Genomic DNA, 20,386 nt, shown 5'->3' on the forward strand with positions numbered 1-20,386 from the left:
GGAATACGGAAAAGGTAGTGAAATCAATTATGTCACATCGGAGAAGATTTATACAGATTTAGTATCTGGTAAAGAAAAGTAATATGACTCATCGAGCAAGGAATGTTTAAATAAGAGAAAAATGGATTGGAACTAGAGCAATCGAGTTTGTCTATACAGAGAGGATGATAATGGTTCATCTACATATTCTATTTCTATGATTGAAACGTGTCAGCTGATGAGCTTCGTGACTGTGTCTACGTGGTGCGTCTCACCACAATATTACCAGTCAATCATGATGGCATCTTTCCTTTCGCTTTACAAGAAGTTTCATACAAACACTCTCCCCGGGCGAGCTGGGATCAAAGGGAAAGCAGGGAGCCGGTTACAGACCACTAATAGACTGACTCTGCTCTGATCTGCAGCATTTGGCAGTAAGGCTACTTCTGTTTATTGTTCAGAGTTCCCATGGCAAACTCCATCAACAGAAATGCAAATAACCCTTTACTACACATACTGTATGTGTCTGCATCTACAGGAGACAACTGATTTCATACAATCTGTACCTGAACTGCCACATTCCCACAAAACCAATAAACAATAACATCAAAACATCCAAACTCATAATGAATTAATATATGAATCATATCATCACAGTCTTAACAATGGAAATCTCCTACAGGTAGAATAACACATAACATTAACTTCAGGGAACTAAACTGGAATGTATCTCCTAGGAAATCTTCAGCAAACAAGCAAAACGAAGGTAGTTGAAACCTTGGTAAACATAAACAAGCACAGAGAGGAATATCCATATTTATTCATCCCAGAAGGTAAATTGTACTTTGGCCAATGGCCATGTATAGCTAGTTGTCTAGGGGCACAGCCTACTCTTTGCTTAAAACAACTCCCCTTTCAGTAGTAGATAATGAAGACAAAGACAAGCGGTATACACACACCCATAGAAGATCATTTGGGGATTTGAGAGCAGACTACTTTAACCATCAGTAGGAAACAACAATATTAGTGTCACAAAGAGGACCATCCTTCCAGTTGTTACTGTACAAACCCATTGTAAATGAGTCATAACCATACCATAACCTTGCGTGTGTTAATCAGGAGCACAGGTAGGCCTATAAACTACAGCGTAGGAGTGTAGGAGCAATCCAACGGTGTGAAGGGAAACCACAGGTGTTGTGTTAGAATCCACTTCTCATTTATCATACAACCTGCTTGGCCCTGTCTACACCCTCCCCCAGGCACTCACCACAACCTGGCTGTTATACATCATACTGGAGATCCTGTCAGTACAAAGCCTAGTAGGAATATAGAGCAGTAGAACGCTCAACGATACTGATAGAGACTTGTCTGTAAGGCTCATAGCCAATGTTCCCTCTAAGCTGAGCAGATGTGTGGGAGCGCAGCTCCCCAGGGTCTGTTGTGCAGATGAAATATCAGCCTCTGCAGATAAGCACGAGATTTAACTTCTATGGGCTAGGTGGGTCGCTGGCGTCCCACCTGCGGGACACAGGCAGTGAAATATCAGGGCGGCAAATTCAAAAACAACAAAATGTCATAATTCAACTTTCTCAAACATACAACTATTTTACACCATTTTAAAAATACACTTCTCCTTGATGTAACCACATTGTCCGATTTCAAAAAGGCTTTACAGCGAAAGCAAAACATTAGATTATGTTAGGAGAGTACATAGACAAAAATAATCACACAGCCATTTTCCAAGCAAGGACATGTGTCAATAAAACCCAAAACACAGCTAAATGAAGCACTAACCTTTGACGATCTTCATCAGATGACACTCCTAGGACATTATGTTACACAATACATGTATGTTTTGTTCGATAAAGTTCATATTTATATCCAAAAACAGCATTTTACATTGGCGCGTGATGTTCAGAAAATGTAGTCCCACCAAAACGCCTGGTGAATGTGCACATCAATTTACAAAAATACTCATCATAAACGTTGACAAAATATATAACAATTATTTAAAGAATTATAGATAGACTACCCCTGGATGCAACCGCTGTGTCAGATTTTAAAATAGCTTTACGGAGAAAGCACATTTTTCAATATTCTGAGTACATAGCTCAGCCATCACGGTGAGCTATTCAGACACCCGCCAAGTTCGGGGCAACCTAAACTCAGATTTAGTATTAGAAATATTCTCTTACCTTTGCTGATCTTCGTCAGAATGCACTCCCAGGACTGCTACTTCCACAAGAATACCTCCGTTTGGTTCGTACGTACAGGTCACTTATCCAAAGGCAATAACGCGCGAGCGCTGAACGAGAGACGAAAAGTCAAAATGTTCCATTACCGTACTTAGAAGCATGTCAAACGCTGTTTAAAATCAATCTTTATGGTATTTGTTACGTAAAATTGCGATAATATTCCAACCGGACAATAGCATATTCATTCAAGAAGAAAAAGAAGGAACGGCGTGCTCGCGTGACCGCGCTTATCCAATCCCTTTGTTGCCAGGCAGACCACTCAGAAACTGAGCTCCTATACTCTGCCCAGTGACAGGAAAATGCTCAAACCACTTTCTGAAGGCTTTAGACAGCCAATGGAAGCCTTAGGAAGTGCAACGTCACCCCACAGACACTGTAGCTTCGATAGAGAATCAAAAGAAGAACTACAATTCTCAGACTTTCCACTTCCTGCTTGAATTTTTCTCAGGTTTCTGCCTGCCAATAGAGTTCTATTATACACACAGACACCATTCAAAGAGTTTTAGAAACTTCAGTGTGTTTTCTATCCAAATCTACTAATAATATGCATAATCTAGTTTCTGGGTCAGAGTAGTAACCTGTTTAAATTGGGTATGTTTTTCATCCGGCCGTGAAAATACTGCCCCCTAGCCCAGACAGGTTTTAACTTTCTAGAGTTTTCCCCATTAGTTAACACTATCAACGTTTCCCTTTACTGTGGGAATTGTGATCGAATAAACGCAGTATTAGCCACTTTCAAAGCAACATACCGAAACAAAACTAACGCTGCAAGAGATGTAGTTGCAGGCAAAACACATCGGAGTAGGATTCTATCGCATTGACAGGCAGGACTCAGTCCTGTTCTCTACACAGACCGTTGCGCCATAACAGCAGTAGGCTTATGCAAATAGACCATTGCCATAATGCATCTGTGCCATTCACTTTGAAATGGGCTGCGTTTACAGCATGAGCGGTCGTGAGTAGATGCGCTTGTTTTGAGACCAAAGCCAGAGCTGCATGTAGCCATGTGTGCACATTTGTTCATATCCTTTGCTAGTTTGAGAGTTTTTAGCCCAGTTATAGATCATTTGTAGTCAGCAATGGGGGAGGGATTGCTTCCTACAAGAGCACAAAACATGCGTATTTCTAGACATCTTTGAAAAACAAGTCAGGTAAAGAGCATTTTTTCTGTGTCTTAAAGGGGCAGTGTTGTATTTCGAGACAGGCTTGAATAAGCTAAGTAGCCAATAGCCAGAGGGTAGCATCATTTGTCTGATTCTCTGTCATAATGGTATGGGAATAATAATCCGTTCTATTTTGCAAAGTGGTTTCTTGCATCAAACACAACATGTTCAGTCACCTCCTCGTCTGAAGGACAAGTGGATAAACAGGTTAATGTCAAGCCCTGCATGTTTTTTTTAAAAAGTCTCATGGAATGTAGGCCTACATAGAACACCACAAATCAAATCAAATCACACACATTGGCTGCTACTGTAGGCTGAATGATAGAACAGCTATTTCCATGTTAAAATGTTATGGGATGCATTTTCTCCATTGTTTTTGATGGTACTGTAGGCCACTCTGGTAGGCCTACATTATAATCATCCACAGTAGCCTACTTGACCAATGTCTGAAACTGTAACTTAAAGCTAGTACAGCCTCAGTGTTCACAGTAAACGCACGCTGGAAGTTGCACAGAATTTTAACTGGATACACAGTGCAGTACTGGTCCAATTCCAATTAGCCGCAGGCTTGGAAATATAAAAGACAGGAACATAAACAAGATGCCGTAACTCAAAAAACTCACAAAGCACAGAAAGAGAGCAACTGCACCACACTCAGAGTGTCCCATTTCTGTCACAAAACACCATTTACAATACATTACTGAAAGCAATCCATCAGTTCTATAGTATGATAAGCAGATAATGTATCCACGCTGTAAGGCTGTTAATGTTTGGTCAAACTGTGCAAACTGACTATATGGGTCATATCTAAAAGAGATACATCCCTTCCCACTATTCAACATTATGAGTGTGTGGCGCTCTGTTTTGGATTGGTCGTCGGTCTTATAATTCCAGTATGGGTGGGCAGAAAAATGAAAGGGTGCTTGTTTTGTTGAAGAAATGATAGTGGGACCGCTGAAGGACATGGATTATCAAGTTAATGACGATAACATTTGGATGGATGACATGTCTTTGGTAATCCAAAACCATACATTCAAGCATGCTGGAGCCACGAGCTACACCTTTCTGGCTTTCGGTCTGGCAATTGTGCTACAATCCAAAATCATTACATATCCCGTTGCTATAACTGCTTTGTATAGAATTTCAGCTGAGGACCATTTGAAACCTTGCAGTGACAGCTGTTTTGAGCCCAAGACCTGTGCCATTCAAAGTGGAGAAAAACGAGTGTGACACTTATACCTGACGATTGAGAATACAGAACAGTACTAGGGTGCTATAAATACGTTTGTTTGTATAGGGGTGTTGTTGACAGAGTACGGTAGAAGGTTTAGGAATTTAAAGCATATCTCTGAAAACATATCTGTACAAAGCTATGTTACTGTACGTAAACTGAATGGTCTGTGTTTCTTTGACCTACGATGAACAAACAAACACAGGACAGAAAGTAAGTCCACCTGACAATCTGTGATGACAGTCACTAACTGGTGATGTCACTGTGGTATTGCAATAAAAAGTTACAGCAGCTCTCCTCTAACCTCAAGAACAGATAGGATCTGTTTGCGAACATTTACATGGACTCTGAAAACCTCTTCTGTCTCAAGTATAATTTGCTGAACGAGTGCGTGCGTGTGAGTCATATTCCTCCTTGTCTGGCCTGCAGGGATCACACATCACTGAGCTCAGGTTGATATGATTGCACTGCATGGACCCACCGGTGCAGCAGGTTTCTGATCCACTATTCAAATATGATGGAAGGCTGGCCAGTCCACCTCCTCAGCCAAGTATATGATCCACACTACATCATCATCATCATCATCATCACACCGGATTAGTCAGTAGTCAAAGTTCAATGCTAAAACATAAAATGTGTAGAAGGACACAACCCTTTCTCTGAATTAACTGCATGCATACTTGCAAGGCCAATTACACTGGATAGCACCATGTTCGTGAGAGTCCCACCATAAGGATTTATAATGTATCTGTCTGACAGTGGAACAGACAGATACATTTGGTTATGGTTAGGTTATGGTTGACTGTCATCATCGAGTAGGGAGAGTTGTTGGGGGTGTGTTATGCAATTTGGTTTATAATGGAAAACATGTGCAGTACACTTGCATAGCCATAAGGAGAGTCTACAGCTTTTTGAAAGTAATAGTATTTACACCACATAGTAACACAGACATCCAGGTTGCATAGATACAAGTGTGACAGTGACTATCTGCTGTTAGTGTTCAATGGCCATTTCAATGATATACGGTACCCATTGCTTTTTGAATATTATAAACTGGGTGGTTCGAGCCCTGACTGCTGATTCCCTGAAAGCTCTGGTATATCAGACCGTATATCACGGGTGTGACAAAACCTTTATTTGTACTGCTGTAATTACGTTGGTAACCAGTTAATAATAGCAATAAGGCTCCTCTGGGGTTTGTGATATATGGCCGATATACCACGGCTAAAGGCTGTGTCCAGGCACTCCACATTGTGTCGGTTCCACTTTACCTGAAGACATTACCGCCGCCGTAAGGATGACATAATCATGAAATAACCGTCATGAACAATTAGCAGATGTCATGGCTGTTTATGTCATGTGATAAAGCATGTATAGCTTCAAAATACGTTGAGACACATTTCCTCAACCCCATCCAGGCTGTTAAAATGACAGACTGGACACTTAAATTCACCTAAACCATTTAAGAACAAACAATAAAACACAGTTTAAACACAGGGCTTTTCCAACCCTGTTCCTTGAGAGCTACTGTCTTCTAGGTTTTCCACTCCGACCCTAATCTAGTGGGATGGAGCGAATCTAACTGATTCTAATTTGCTGGAGGATAAACTGAATCAGGTTATCTACAACCAGTGTTGGAGCAGAAATCTACAGGAGGGTAGCTCTCCAGGAAGATGGTTGGATAACCCTGGATTAACATAAACTTCCCATTTAAATGTTCACCTAATTTACCCCGTTACCCTTCTCACACCTTGTTATTGTCTTTCCCATTGTTATACTGCTGCTGCTTGCTGGTAAATTCCCCATTATGTCTCACAGATGGAAGGATGACGGTCACGACCCAAACTTCAGATCAAACTTGTCTCCCTTCAACAGTGACCAAAACCTGAGCAAGACCAGACTAGACGAGCAGGAACTCGACACCTCACTGGTTTACCTATGCAAACTGCCACAAGGGAAAAGATACACTCCGCTCTGCGTTTAGAACGACATGAATACATCAAAACGCATTTAGTCGCCAAACACCTCCAGTACAGTAATACATGTGGGACCATAATTGGAGGAATGAGTTTAACTTGAGAAACATATGTCTGGTCTAGTGGTGGTTTGTTACAGTATTAGCTATAGTGTTACCTGGAATACCATAGAGTTGTTATGTATTGTAGGCCCGACTGAAATATAGGATTAACTGGGACTGTAATCTATTATACTATAATATGCACATACAGTAATTATTTGAGGAGCTCACTTTATCTTTATGAGAGTACAAATGGGAGAGTGCAGGTGGAGAATTACACCCTAACTGCATATTACCTGGCCTGATCCCATATATGCTTGTGCTATCTTGCCAACTCCTTATGACTCATTGTTTGGTGGGAAAATTAAGCAGTTGGCCAAATTTTACGTTTTATCCAGCCCATCATATCAGATAGGCCCATATCTGTTGAAATCCAGTAGCCAATCCCAACAACATTGCTAACCAACCAATCAACACACACACACACACACACACACACACACACACACACACACACACACACACACACACACACACACTAGCTGTTGTTACACTGTGCAGATTATGATGCATTTATACATTAAAGTAGCCAGTTCTTATAATAATTGCTCCCCATACAAGACAAAGACAGTGTGATTAGGCAATCAGTCAATAGAAGATCTGTGATAACTATACAGGGATTTAAAACATAATATAAACTGGGTGGTTCGAGCCCTGAATGCTGATTGACTGACAGCTGTGGTATATCAGACCGTATACCAAAGGCATGACAAAACATTTATTTTTAATTACGTTGTTAAACAGTTTATAATAGCAATACGGCACCTCAGGGGTTTGTGGAATAAGGCCATTATACCACGGCTAAGGGCTGTATCCAGGCACTCTGCGTTGCGTCGTGCTTAAGAACAGCCCTTAGCCTACACCATATACTACACCATCTCGGGCCATATTGGTTAAACATATTCTTAATCACATCTCTTATTGCAATAGCCTGTTTCTCAATAACATTCCCTATTATTGAATATGGAGGTGAGCTTTAAGGCAAATAATCATACTGTTAAAATCAGTCAATTTGATTTGTTGTCAGAAGTATAACTCTGCCTGAGGTAGGCCTACCTGTATAATACCTTAAATTGTGGCCTACATTTGAGCACCAAGCTGGCACTGACAGGTATCCATGCAGGTAGCACTGCAGGGTAAGATATGCCATCCATTCTGTCATAATGGCATGAAACATTGGGGCAAATTAGGATAGGTGGGCCTATCTATTTTATGTCTTACCTAGCTAGGCTACCTACATAAATAGTGTAGCCTGTTCAACAAATCAAGGCGATAATAGGTCTACCCCAGTCCCCACAAATTTTCATAAAGGTTATAATTTACATGTTACTGCTGAAGATGTCGAGCTCGTCGGTACCGGTACAGAACAATGGATCGTCGATGCTCCCTGAGTCCTTGGAGCGTTTCTTCTTGAGCTTAAAGGACAGGAACCGTTTCTTCTTCTTTTTCTCCTCGCTCGGAGGTAGAATATCACCGGGAAACGTCCCATCTTGTGGGCTGACAAGTCCGCGACTCGACGGTAAAGGGCTTGCAGGCTCTCCATCTACATATGAAGTTGCATCTTTACATGTATGCTTTCCACCGTCCTTGTTTACTTTATCCAGTGACTTTGTTCTATGAAACAAATTATTTATTTTAAATGTTCCAGATTTACTCATGGTTGCACGAAATTATGCTTTTCAATGAAGTCGATAATACATTGAATTGAAAATATTATACAGAAATCGAAATAAGAAACAGAAAAAGTTGATTGAACCGATCCACGCAGACTATTTGCAAGCTATAGCAAGAGAGAAAAAAACGCATGCCAAGTAGCCAAGAGCGCATTTGCAAATGCGCAGGGAGCGCAGGTGATAAAAGTCTGTCTCAGTGGAACTCCTAAATCTCATAACTCCTTTACTGCGGAGTGTCGTCTTCCGGTTTCTAAAAGAGTTCCAGCACACAGGTAGAATTTCCTTTGTTCACTTTCAGAGCCACCCGCAGCTACAGGTAAAGGGTGCTCATATTTGTCACAGTGATAACCAATGATGTATATATACGTCATTGTATACAAAACCAAAAATAATTATGTTGATTCATAATTACATACATGAATCACACATTGCTCAAGCAGAGCTGTATCCACTTATCTGACTGGCGCTGGCACTCAATATTGCAAATAGTACGCAAAAGTTTTTTTGTCCAAAGCCTTTTGTCCTTTACTTGTAGGCCTATGCCAATACAATATCAAAATATTTCAGTTATAAAGGGTGTTTTATTTGGACAAGAAATGTTTTTTATACTTTGTGTCTCACATAAAAATGTAGGCTATGCTATATCCATCCAAACTGTATTAAGTGGGCATTTTGTGGCATAATAGCCAAATTACTGTCTCAATAATTGCATTTTATGCATGTTGGCCCTCCCTGCTGGCCATATTTGGAATGTTCAATATCAAATTGATATATTTATTCACATGGCAGAATACAATTGAGATCTGGAAGAACCAGAGGACCAGTTTCTCATCCACACGGACTACAATGGCATGAAACAATCCAAATGGACCTCTAGTCCCCAACCCTATTCACTTTAGGGGAGGATTTAAAATGCCATCTCCTGGCCTCGGCTCTGTCACTCAGAGGCAGAGGAAATCAATGATTTGTCTGGATAGGCCAGAAAATGTGACACATCCAGTGGCAATTTTGGCATGTAAATCTTGGTGGGGAAAAGTCCCCACATTTGTTTTAGATGCATACCAGAAAAGACACAACACAACACTAAACAATACATTAATTGCACTATAACAGCGACAAGCAGTGCCCACAAACTGTTAGGGCGTACATAAAACTGTCCCCAACAGCAGAGCTTTCCTTCCAGCACAATGGAGTGAATCCTTACCAATGCTACACCTGGCTATCAGCGGAGCCTTGTCTGGCAGCGAAACAATTAATTCAGTCTTGTTTACTGCCTTTTTAAAAAACAAAGCTGACATGGCTGACTTGCATAAACAAATGTGGTTTCTACTGACAATTGAGGTATACAAACTATGGCATAAGAGAACGATGAGCGGATAAGAGGCATTCCGTAATTTAGATTAAGACATTAATGAGCGATCGACAGTAAGATGGACGTAGTCAATAAAACTGTGTTCAGCACTTTTGAAATGTACAGCGACAGAATGCAGAACATGGGCTGCTCTTACAGTTTTTTCCCTGTACACCAAGTCAGAACCGTAGGATAAATAAAGGGGGCATATAAGCAGACAATAAAACCTCTTACAATATTAGCTGATGACATTTCTCAAAAACAGGTTATAGACTACAGTACATGTGCAGCACCACCGAGTCAGAACAGTAACGTTAGGTGAAATTAGGAGGTGAAAATAGACCAAATTATTAGGGTGAGGCACATGTGCTACAAACAGCTTACTACACAACATACACTTAGTATTACTTTCTTAGCTACAGTATACATATCTCCCTTGCATATTACATAATTGATGCAGAAGCATACATACATTTTTGGACTCACCTTGGCTTGTGATGTGCTCGCTTAAACATGAAGGTGGCGCTGCGGTCCATTGTGGGCAAATTTTGTCATCAAACTTTATCATCAAAGTCTGTCATTCCCTGGATTTATGGTGGGAACTCCGAAGCAAAAAACACACAGCCACTCCATTGAATAGCAGGCTACTGGTTGCTTTGCAATGCTTGCAGTTAGCCACTGAATCCTTCCAAACGACTCATTGTTGAATTTGCGATTTCCAACTAGTTGTGTAATCTTTATGTCCAATGGCCGATGAGCACCGATACGTTTTATCTATAATTCCTCTTCATTATTTCTCTTCATATGACAAGGATTAAAAAGGATTTGCCAGGAGATTGTCTACTTGATTCATGATGATGACTGCTAGCAAAGACTTTGAAAGTAAGATGTTGACATGATCAGTCCAATCAAAGCTACTGTACATATAACATGATTTTACGTCATTTTATCTGTGGTCAATGACTTTGAGCCTTCTTGGAAGGGCACTTGTAATATTACTCTATGGCAGGACCCAAAGGGCGGAAATTTTAGATGTCTACCTTTACTAAGGATGTAAACTTGGTGACGATGTAGTGTTCCCATGAGTGACAGAACATTGAGCCAATCACGGCGCAATGCTCCTATTTTTTGCTGCCCCCCCGTATTAATGCCAAAATAACATGCAAAACAGGGAAGGCCCAAAAAATAAATATATTTATATATTTATTTATTGCTAAAAATGTGGGGCTCAAAACAAGTGGGCCTCTGCCCCACTTGCCCTGAAATACGGGTCGCCACTGGACACATCACTCCCTATGGCTGTGAAACCTGACACTTCGTGGTAGCGGAGTGCAGACAGATGAGTCCTTCTGGCACTATAAGGCAGTGGTTCTCAAACCTTTCCTCAACGACCCCCAGATGTTTAATGTATTTGATTTATTCCACAGATAGCACACAATTCAATTTGTCAAGCCCTTGACTATGTGAATCAGGTGAGCTACTTCAGGGCTACAACAACATTGTGAAACATCTAGGGTTCCCTGAGAAGAGGTTTGAGAACCACTGCTATAAGGCACTGGACCCTGTGAAGTTCACAGAGTGCATTGTACACCGAAATATCAGTCAGAACCGGTCCAGAACCACTCAAAGTCTCCCAAATAGACGACTTAACATCTAAGAGGTTAATACTATAAGTATAAGCAATGTGGTAAAAACTCTATTGAGCCCATCATATCCTTTAAGACCTTATGCCTAGAATGTTGGGCCTAAGGGTTCATGTATGTAAATTCAAATGTCAATTCATTTTCATGTGGAACTGAAAATGCTCAAACTACCAATTGAAAGTTTGATTTGCATATCAAGATGTCACTGGGTGTGTGTAGGCATTACATAAAAGCCTAGGTATCTTTGAACACAGGCGGGAGGTAGATGTGCAGGAGATGAGATAAAAAAAGAGAGATCAGATAAACAGAGATAAGATTATCTGTGCAGAAGCTAGTAGCTGTGACACGGTGAGGTTTCCACCTCCCAGGAGAGACACAACCAACCAGACTGAACCTCTCTATCCTGATCCCCACACACAGTAACTTCTGTCTGCAGAGATCGTAAAGTAGCCAAACTAGTCTCTGTAGACAGACCGTTGCATCAGGCAATATACCAATGCTAGCTTACATTGCTCCAATGTCTGGGATATCCCAGACTATAGCCTAACAGGAGTACTCTCAAATCAAGTTAATATATCTGGGCATCCTAGCTTACAAGATTGACCAGGCTTTGCCTGATTTGATTTAGAAGGCTTTATTTTGGGCTTAACCTGACCAGAACATTTTTCATCAACTGTTTTGTATCCTAGCAACCTGTCCTCTCAAGGGCTTGTCTACAGGTATGTACTGATAACTTATGAAGTGTATTTGATATAAACTGGTTCTTAGTTACATCTGAAATAATGTCTAGTAATGAATGAGGCTTGTAAAACCTTTGACGAACCAAAATAGTGTTATTTCTCACACACACATGCACAACACCTGCTCGCTCACTCATTCACTGACACACCACAGGCTTTCCCTTCCTTGAGCCTGCAACCTGGTCTCAGAGCATTTCATATTATTCTGTACATAAATCCGGGACACCCCATTTAGCATTATATGTTGCGTTTTGTATGCTATGTATTAATTTGTGGACTTACATTACCCATTTTGTATGATATGTTACAAATTACAATTCGTATTATATGTTCCCAAATTTGCAAAACGTGCAATATGTTACAAATTTGCAAAATGTATGATATGTTGTGAATTCTAGCTTGGTGGCTAACGTTAGCTGACTTTCCATGACATAGACTGACCAGGGGAATCCAGGTGAAAGCTACTGTATGATTCACTAAAGTCTGTGTAGATGAAGGGGAGTAGACAGGTTAAAGAAGGATTTTTAAGCTTTGAGGCAGACAATTGAGACATGGATTGTATATGTGTGCCAGAGGGTGGTGAACCATCAAGACAAAAGATTTACATACATATCCCGGAAGAAAGAAATGATCTCACTCCAATACATTTTAATAGAAAGTTAGCAAAAATAGATAAGATCTTGCTACCATGGAAAGGAAAATACCTGTCTGTGGAAAAATCACCCTGATTACATTTTTAGTCATATCACAGTTAATCTATTTGCTTATGGTTTTGCCTACACCTAGTGACCTGCTTTTTAAATTATATGAACAAAAAATATTCAACTTTATTTGGAATGGCAAGCCAGACAAAATTAAAAGGGCCTATTTATATAACGAATATGAATTCAGATGGCAGAAAATGTTAAATGTTAAAGCATTAGACCTCTCAGTAAAGGCATCAGTCATACAAAAGTTATACTTGAATCCGAAATGGCTCTCTAGCAAAAATGTCTCACCCCATGTTCAAGAATGTCCTTTTTCCCTTTATTCAGATTACATTTTAGTCATTTAGCAGACACTCTTATCCAGAGCGACTTACAGTAGTGAATGCATACATTTCATAATTTGTTTTTCTGTGCTGCCCCCCCGTGGAAATCGAACCCACAACCCTGGCATTGCAAACACCATGCTCTACCAACTGAGCTACAGGGAAGACTGCTCACTTTCCATTATTTGAAAAAGAAATAATCTCCAAAATATCGTTATTTTTTAAACAAGCCTTAGAATGTTGGTTGCAATTTCAGTTTAATACACCTGAAAAGACATAATAAATAAAACAACAAATATTGTGGTTAAACTCAAATATAGTAATTGATGAAAAAAAATTGTTTTATATATATATTTTTTTAAGTATAATTTTTGTAAATTATATCATAAGTATATATATATATATATATATATATGGGTATGTGTATGTATGTATGTATGTATATAGATACCATTACCCCCCAAATATATTGGGGATTGGAAATGATGCAGACAATTACATTGATATGAATATGTTAATATATCAGCATATATTAATGCTGAGCCACCCCCTGAAAAAATATATAATCAATAAAAAGACAAAATATTCAAGTGCCTTTGAACTGGGTATGGTAGTAGGTGCCAGGCGCACTGGTTTGAGTGTGTCAAGAACTGCAACGCTGTTGGGTTTTTCATGCTCAACAGTTTCCCGTGTGTATCAAGAATGGTCCACCACCCATTGGACATCCAGCCAACCTGACACAACTGTGGGATGCATTGGAATCAATGCTTTTGACACCTTGTACTGTAGAGTCCATGCCCTGACAAATTGAGGCTGTTCTAAGAGGAAAAGGGGGTGCAACTAAATATTAGGACGGTGTTCCTAATGTTTTGTACACTCAGTGTGTGTAGGCTACCTGTTTGAGCTTCTGTTAGACAGATTCAATGTGGTTTCTCAAGGGAGGCTGTGCGGTCTTGCCCTCGACCTGTGTTGGTTCAGATAGGACAGGTTAAGCCTGACACAGAGGGTATTTATTTTGGGCTATTGCCCGTGTATATCCGTGAATATTTGGTAAATCTACTTGTATATTTTGTATAATATGACACTTTCACTGGATCATTGGATCATTGGATCACCAAGGCCTGGAAATATATCTACACTCTGAGCACATCAACCTGCCCTGCCTTCTGCTGATTACAGGCCCTTACCACTGCTACAAGGTCTATATTTTACAATTACATAGGCTAATTCAGCTAATAAAAATGGCTGTCTGGTAGCCTCAATAAGTAGACAAAGATTTGTAGTTGAACAAATAATTGCACAAATATGGATTTTTTTAAAATGTAGACTGGACTTGAAAAAACTTGCACGACTTGGACTTGACCTGTTCTACTTCGGACTTGACTTGAGACTTGGACCTTGTGACTTGCTTGTGACTCGAATAATAGTGACTTGGTCCCACCTCTGGTTTAGAGCTCAGATTAATATTTTGTTTCTATGGTTGTAAAGCAATTTTGGGTCCTTGAAAAGCTCTATACTGTATAAGTCCCATGTATTATTTTTACTATTTGAAGAGGATCTGCAATGAATCACATTACATTCCAAGGCACGAGCAAATCCTTGAGCACTATGAGCACATTCATTCGTAACCGTTCTTAGATGATTGAGAGATGAATGTCTTCACACTGTGGACCAGCACTATTGTGACACTGAGCACAGAGAATCTTGCAATTAATTGCATTTAAATGGCTGTCAGTGAGATACAGAGTGTGGTTGGGAAGCTAAATGTGAAACAGGAATATTTATTGAGTGAAAGACAGGGAAGAGTCTTTTAACATAGCACGTGTGTAACATATGAGTGGTAGCATGACAATATCACACCGTAGTCAGATTGTTCCTCATACAGTATGTCACTGTACATCTCTACAGCTATTTGACTATTATCCCTTATATGTAGCTACAGTACATGCGTAATATAGTGTAGTTTACAATGCTTTACACAATTTGTCTTTTCGGTCATGTTTATCATTCTTATCAAACAGAAGTCATGACAGTCGTGATAATTCCGTGTGGGAGCTGACTCTCAATGTGCTTGTCTCATCTGTATGTGACAAGCAGGCTTCACTGGCATCATGTTGACCTGTTTTAGTCACATCAGTGTTGATGTGAGAACATATCTGAGATGCTGTGTACAATGTGTCTCAGTTTCTCTAGCCTTGGGTCTGATAAGGATCTGAACAGTGCTTTAGATCTGACATATACAAATACACCTACACGCGCCTTGATGTACTCTCGGTCAAAACAGAAAATGGGGTCATTCACAACTAACGGATGTTCTCAAGCTCTCAGACATGTTGGTTTCTCAGTAAATAGGGTTTGCACTCCGCAGTTGAACACTTTCACTGCTGTATGTGTAAAATAGGACGTGCCACATTGAAGCTACAGACAATAGTTCACAGTTACTGTGATGTTTATATCTTCTCTTTTTGTCATGGACTTGATTGTACATCATGACATTCGATAACTAAATCATGATAGAAGGCCTACTATTTTCTGCAGAAATATATTTTTTCTCCACAGGTGATAAACATGGAGGTGCATAATGAGACGCAAACAGATGAATATGATTATTATGACCCAAAAGACTACACTGAAGGTTATCCTGATGATAGCGAAACAGAATATATCTGTAACCTTAATCTCAACCGTGATATGGAGATAGTCATACAGACCTACGTCCATTCCTTCATCTGTGCATTCGGTCTCTGTGGCAATGCGTTGGTGATTGTCACATATGCCTTCTACAAGAAAGCCAAGACCATGACGGACGTGTACCTTCTGAACGTGGCTGTGGCAGATCTGCTGTTCATCGTGGCCCTGCCACTCATCATCTACAATGAGCAGCATGACTGGAGCATGGGCTCAGTGGTCTGCAAGGTACGGGTTTGGTGCGGTTCCTGATGCAGTTCCTAATAAAGCTCCTGATGTTTCAATGTCGTTCATGTTATACAGTGAAGTCAGAGGCAGATGTCCACATTGCATGGAATTATAAGAATATGTTCTTCATTCTCTAAGGCCCTACGAGGAGCCTACAGTATCAACCTGTACAGTGGCATGTTCCTGTTGGCTTGCATCAGTGGAGACCGCTACATCTCCGTCGTCCAGGCCAGGCGCTCCTTCGGCCTCCGCTCCCGGACCCTGATCTACAGCCGCCTCATCTGCACAGCCATCTGGACACTGGCCATAGCCCTGTCTATCCCCACAGTCATCTACAACGAGCGGGTTGAGGAGAACAACAGGTTGGGAAAGACTATAGTCGTGTGCCAGGTGCAGTTCGAAAGTAACAAGACCGCCCGGCTGATAAAAGTGCTGGTACCCAGTCTGCAGGTGACCATGGGGTTCTTCCTGCCCATCCTGGTCATGGTCCTCTGTTATGCCAGCATCATCTGGACCCTCCTGAGGGCCCACAGCACCCAGAGGCACAAGGTTCCAGTATCCACCAAAGTTCCAGTCATAGAATTAGAATGTTTAATTTTAAGAATATAGTCAATGTTTCTTATAGGGGCAATTAAGTTTATCTTGTTGTTTCTTCTCTCACTTAAGGCAGTGCGTGTGGTCCTAGCCGTGGTCGTGGTCTTCATCGTGTGCCACTTGCCCTACAACATGACCCTGCTCTACCACACAGTGGCTCTGTTCCAGCAGAGAGAGTGTGAGGGGGAGAAGGTCATCCTCACCGCCCTCACCGCCACCAAGAGCGTGGCCTACCTCCACTGCTGCCTCAACCCCATCCTGTACGCCTTCATCGGGGTCAAGTTCAGGAACCACTTTAGGAAGATCCTGGCGGATCTGTGGTGCCTGGGCAGGAAGTACATCTACCCCTCGGGTCGCTCCTCACGCATGACCTCTGACCTCTATATCCCAACTCGCAAGTCCACTGACGGATCCAACAACGAGAATGGCTCCTCGTTCACCATGTGAAGATGGGTGTAGGTTGAGATTGCCTCCAACTACTACGGGTGATGATAACATGGTTAGTCAGGAAGTCCAGTAGTGACTGTTATGTTCAATATGAGCATTTGTTTGATGCTGTAGCTACAGTACATGGTATTTGTCATATGGATGCTGATCATTATGTATTGAAATTGCTCTAATGTCCAATATTCCTCTTTGCTTATCATTGCCAATTTGTTTCACAGCATGATACTGCTTTTTGTCAAAATATAGCCAAGAATTACTAAAACATAAAAACAATCAAATAAAAATGTACTGGATGCAATCTAATAGAATACAATGACGCTATGTGTCTTTAAAGTAAATGTATTTGTCTAGAACAGATCTCATCTCTCTAAAGTACAAATAAGCATTCACTAGTTCCATGGGATGTTTTGCATAAACCAGTCTTTCAGTAAAAGTAATGTGGTCCCAAAGGGGAGCTTTCCAAATTAAAGTGTGTGGGCTACGGAGAGATACAAAATGCTGCAGTTTGAGGACATATGGTGGAGAGTGATTCAGGAGCTGGAGATGGGGGTGTGAGCATGTGGGTCTGAGCAGGTGTGATGTAGTTGATGCTTGTGTGATGTTGTCGTTTGTATGTGTAAGTTTGTATTGTTAAAAAATATATATATACAGTACCAGTCAAATGTTTGGACACACCTACTCATTCAAGGGTTTTTCTATATTTGTACTATATTCTACGTTGTAGAATACAAGTGAAGACATCACAATTATGAAATAGCACATACGGAATCATGTAGTAACCAAAAAAGTGTTAAACCAACATATATTTTATATTTGAGATTCTTCAAAGTAGCCACCTTTTGCCTTGATGAAAGCGTTGCACACTCTGTCCCGTGGCTCAATTTACCCTATAAGTTGTCTCAAGAGAACACATTTTTGGGGATAAGCTATGTTTTCACAACTGTAATGGTTACATGACCTATTTCCAGGGATACACAACATCCTGAAATATATGTAGATATCTTTGTTAGAAATAATACTATATTTCCCTTGACGGAGTGTGCTGAATTTAAAAAATGCTTCAACTTACCCCACTCTCCCCTGAAGCCTTTGAATACAGTATACTGTATTTACAAAAGCAAGCATAGTACTCTCCCTTCTCTGTGCCCATAATCCCTACAAGACCCATTAAGACCTTCCACTTTATTTTCTTAACATCCTGTTTTTTATTATATTTATAAGCTTTTCAGGTAAGACACCTTTGAACAACAAATAGAGTTTTGGTTTGAGCAAAATTAGAGGAGGGTAAGAGAAAATAAAACAACTTCATGCTAAGTTTCCACATGAAAGCGTTCAAAGATGAGCAGAGTCAATAGGCATAGATAGAGTGGAGGAAGGGTAGCTAAAAGTGGAGACGACAACACAGCTGTACAACTGCGGTATAATTGGAATGATTTCATAATAGGAGAAGGTCTACAGTATTTGTGTCACAGACGCCACCTAATGATGACACACTTCAACAAAATCTAATCATATAGACAGTCAAAGCATCCTTAGGCTGCTTGAGATACGTACTCATTGTGAATAGTGTATTTTTGACTGATTTCAGGTTCTCATGACAATCAGTGATATCATATGGTGTATTATATGAGGTATAGATTCTATCACAGTGTATTATATGCACTATAAACTATAGCTATAAATATGGCAGAAGAATCGAAAATGTGCTATATAGCAGTACAACAGACTCCAAGAGGATAGAAAATGCTTTGAGCAGTTCACCTCTTATCTTCCTAAGAGAACAATATCTGTAGACATGAAACTGTCTTCGAGCTGAGCTGTGAGCAGCATTGTTTCGGTGGCTATGTAGCTGTTGGTTAATTACTGCAGTAGGCTAAATCAGGGTCACACAGAGTGATTCTTGGTAGTCTTAAACAAATCTACTTTGAAACAAACTTATACACCTCACACACATGGTTATGGGCTTAAAAAAAGAAGACACCTGTACCATGTCAGATATTGTCACGGGTCCCTCCGGAAACTTTCATTACGCACACCTGTCCCCTATTCCCACTGATTAGTACTTGTATAAGTGTGCCCTTTGGTTCCATTGGGCTGTAGATTATTGTTACAATGTCCTTTGGTGCGCGTGAGTACCTGTGCAGTGTTGTTTTGGCTTTTGTGCCACTTGTATTGTGCAGATGATTACGGTTTTCGTCCCCTGTGATAATCATTGTGCGATTGTGTATTTATTTGAGGTAGTCCTCGCTCTTTTGTTTGGGTTTCAACCCTGTGTTTTGTATAGTGTTTGTTTGGTCTTCATCCCCGTGCCTTTACACGGCACACCGTAATTTGGGTGAAATAAAAAAATCTGCATTACGCATTCCTGCGCCTGTCTCCCGAATCATTCATACTTACGTGTCAGAATAATCGACCAATAAGGGAAACAGCGGGAATGGCCCGTCCGACGACGCAACTTCAGCAGCTACAACTGGCCGGTCCGACACCGCCACAACCAGTTCGTCCGACGCCACTGCTACTGGTCCGTCTGACGCACCGCAACTTCGGCAGAGGCAACTGGCCCGTCCAATGACGACGCAACTTCGGCATCTGCATCGGGTCCTGATCGACCCGCACTGCGTTCCTGTGATTGTCCTCGAGGCCGGTGTCATTGCGCTGCACAGGCGGGGGTACTGTTACGGATCCCTGGTCTTCGTCCCCGTGCCTTTACATGGCACGCTGTAATTTGGGGTAATAAAAACCCCTATTATGCATTCCTGCGCCTGTCTCTCGACTCGTCATACCAACATGACAGATATAGAGTTGAAATGTATTGAATTTTGAGTTTGCATCCCAATATTACACGTTATATACAGTACATCACAGAAGACTGAAACACCAGATTTCCATGGGTTATATTTTTATTTGATTAATTATGAAAATTATTAATAATCCCCTTTGGGGCCAAAAAGGGCGGTTTTGGTCAGTGACTGCAGGAAAGGGACACTGTTACAGTTGGCCCCCTTTTCTGACCTACATAAGACTGGATTTGAGTTCACAAAGATCAAAATCACAACACCACAGAGTGCAAGAATCTTGATCGAGTGTAAAAGACACTGCTGAAACCATTGTATGCAACATGTGTTGTTAGGGCAACCTTGAACACAAAGGTACATTTTTCACAAAACTCCCTATGATGATTTACAATAATTAGTAAAGGCTCTTCACACTAACTGGACTTTTCGCAAAAATAATCTTGACTACACATTTTACTGCAATGTAAACTTTTGAATGTGTCACAACTCAAC

At 40.7% G+C, this 20,386-nt stretch overlaps 2 protein-coding genes across 2 annotated transcripts in view; one reads left to right on the forward strand and one right to left on the reverse strand.

Moving 5' to 3' along the window:
* crybg1a (crystallin beta-gamma domain containing 1a) overlaps positions 1 to 8,563 on the reverse strand; it is a 59,510-nt gene extending 50,947 nt beyond the window's left edge. Inside the window, exon 1 of the mRNA XM_014210299.2 lies at positions 8,029 to 8,563. Within this exon, the coding sequence (XP_014065774.2) occupies positions 8,029 to 8,363 (335 nt within the window). The 5' untranslated portion in view covers positions 8,364 to 8,563. The remainder of the gene's footprint in view (positions 1 to 8,028) is intronic.
* Positions 8,564 to 11,718: 3,155 nt separating this feature from the next.
* On the forward strand, positions 11,719 to 19,451 carry LOC106610741 (C-C chemokine receptor type 6-like). The gene is made up of 4 exons (XM_014210269.2): positions 11,719 to 12,091; positions 15,702 to 16,058; positions 16,197 to 16,607; positions 16,725 to 19,451. Exons 2-4 carry the CDS (start codon positions 15,711 to 15,713, stop codon positions 17,097 to 17,099), a joined length of 1,134 nt encoding a protein of 377 aa, XP_014065744.2. The 5' UTR covers positions 11,719 to 12,091; positions 15,702 to 15,710; the 3' UTR covers positions 17,100 to 19,451.
* The last annotated feature ends 935 nt before the right edge of the window (positions 19,452 to 20,386 follow it).

This window comes from Salmo salar, chromosome ssa09, assembly GCF_905237065.1.
Source record: "Salmo salar chromosome ssa09, Ssal_v3.1, whole genome shotgun sequence".
In the NCBI taxonomy this organism is placed as follows: Eukaryota; Metazoa; Chordata; class Actinopteri; order Salmoniformes; family Salmonidae; genus Salmo; species Salmo salar.